Source organism: Stegastes partitus, unplaced genomic scaffold (genome assembly GCF_000690725.1).
Source record: "Stegastes partitus isolate 25-593 unplaced genomic scaffold, Stegastes_partitus-1.0.2 Scaffold439, whole genome shotgun sequence".
Taxonomy (NCBI): Eukaryota; Metazoa; Chordata; class Actinopteri; family Pomacentridae; genus Stegastes; species Stegastes partitus.
In genome coordinates this window covers 363477-364456 of record NW_007578170.1, presented here as the reverse complement: position 1 = coordinate 364456, position 980 = coordinate 363477, and the positions used below count along the sequence as shown (strand labels likewise).

General features: G+C 48.1%; 1 protein-coding gene across 1 annotated transcript in view; it reads left to right on the top strand.

The window, feature by feature from the left end:
- Window positions 1-980, top strand: part of nbas (NBAS subunit of NRZ tethering complex) — a 232923-nt gene that overhangs the window by 30467 nt on the left and 201476 nt on the right. Inside the window, exon 15 of the mRNA XM_008286182.1 lies at window positions 150-419. Within this exon, the coding sequence (XP_008284404.1) occupies window positions 150-419 (270 nt within the window). The remainder of the gene's footprint in view (window positions 1-149; window positions 420-980) is intronic.

The following is a 980-nucleotide window of genomic DNA, read 5'->3' as shown; positions in this document are numbered from 1 at the left end:
GCTTTGTATGTATGTATGTGAGCACCTTGTGAACGCTGTTCTGGGTGCTGTATAAATAAATCAGTTAAAGTGAAAACACACCTGTATGCTCACTCTGAAGCCATGTTTCCTGTGAAGTCACGTTTGTGTTGCCTTTGTGCGTCCTGCAGTGCGAGGTGAAGCTGGCCCAGAAGCGAGGCCGCCTGGAGAGCAGCCTGAGCGGCGGCGAGGACGAGGACGGCGACGATGGCGGCGACTCGGACTCGGACGAGGAGTCGTCGGCGAAGGCGCGCTACTTCGGCTACATCAAACAGGGCCTGTACTACGTGACGGAGATGGAGCGCTTCGCCCCGCCGCGGAAACGCCCGCGGACCGTCACCAAGAACTACCGGCTGGTGAGCCTGAGGTCGACCACGCCGGAGGAGCTCTACCAGAGGAAGGTAGGAGGCCGAGGGTCCTACAACGAGGTTACGCTGGGAGGTTGCATGACCACGTTACACAGCGAGGTTACGCAGGGAGGTTACACAGAGGGGTTACACAACGAGGTTACACAGCAATAGAGGTTACGCAGCGAGGTTACACAACTTTAGAGTGAAACTAGATTCAAACTGTTTTGGTGCTGAAATTTACTTCTGTTTCAAATATCAACAATTGCTGTCTGATGTGTTGAACATGTCCAGCCTCTGTAACCTTTTCCATATCTTTGTACTCGTTTTGTGTGTTTTTGTGCTGATTTTGTGTGTCTGTGTGATCATTTTGTGTATATTTGTGGTAATTTTCTGAGTGTTTGTGTCTGTTTTGTATCTCTTTGTGGTTACGTGGCTTTTTTGCCGTTATTTTTGCATTCCTGTTGTTGTCAATTTTTGTCCCTTAGCAAATATTTTGTGTATCTTTGCAGTAGTTTTGTGGCTCTTTGTCCATGTGCTGTGTCATTTTGTGGTCATTTTGTATCTACTTTTCATCATTTTGTGTATCTTTGCAGTAGTTTTGTGGCTCTTTGT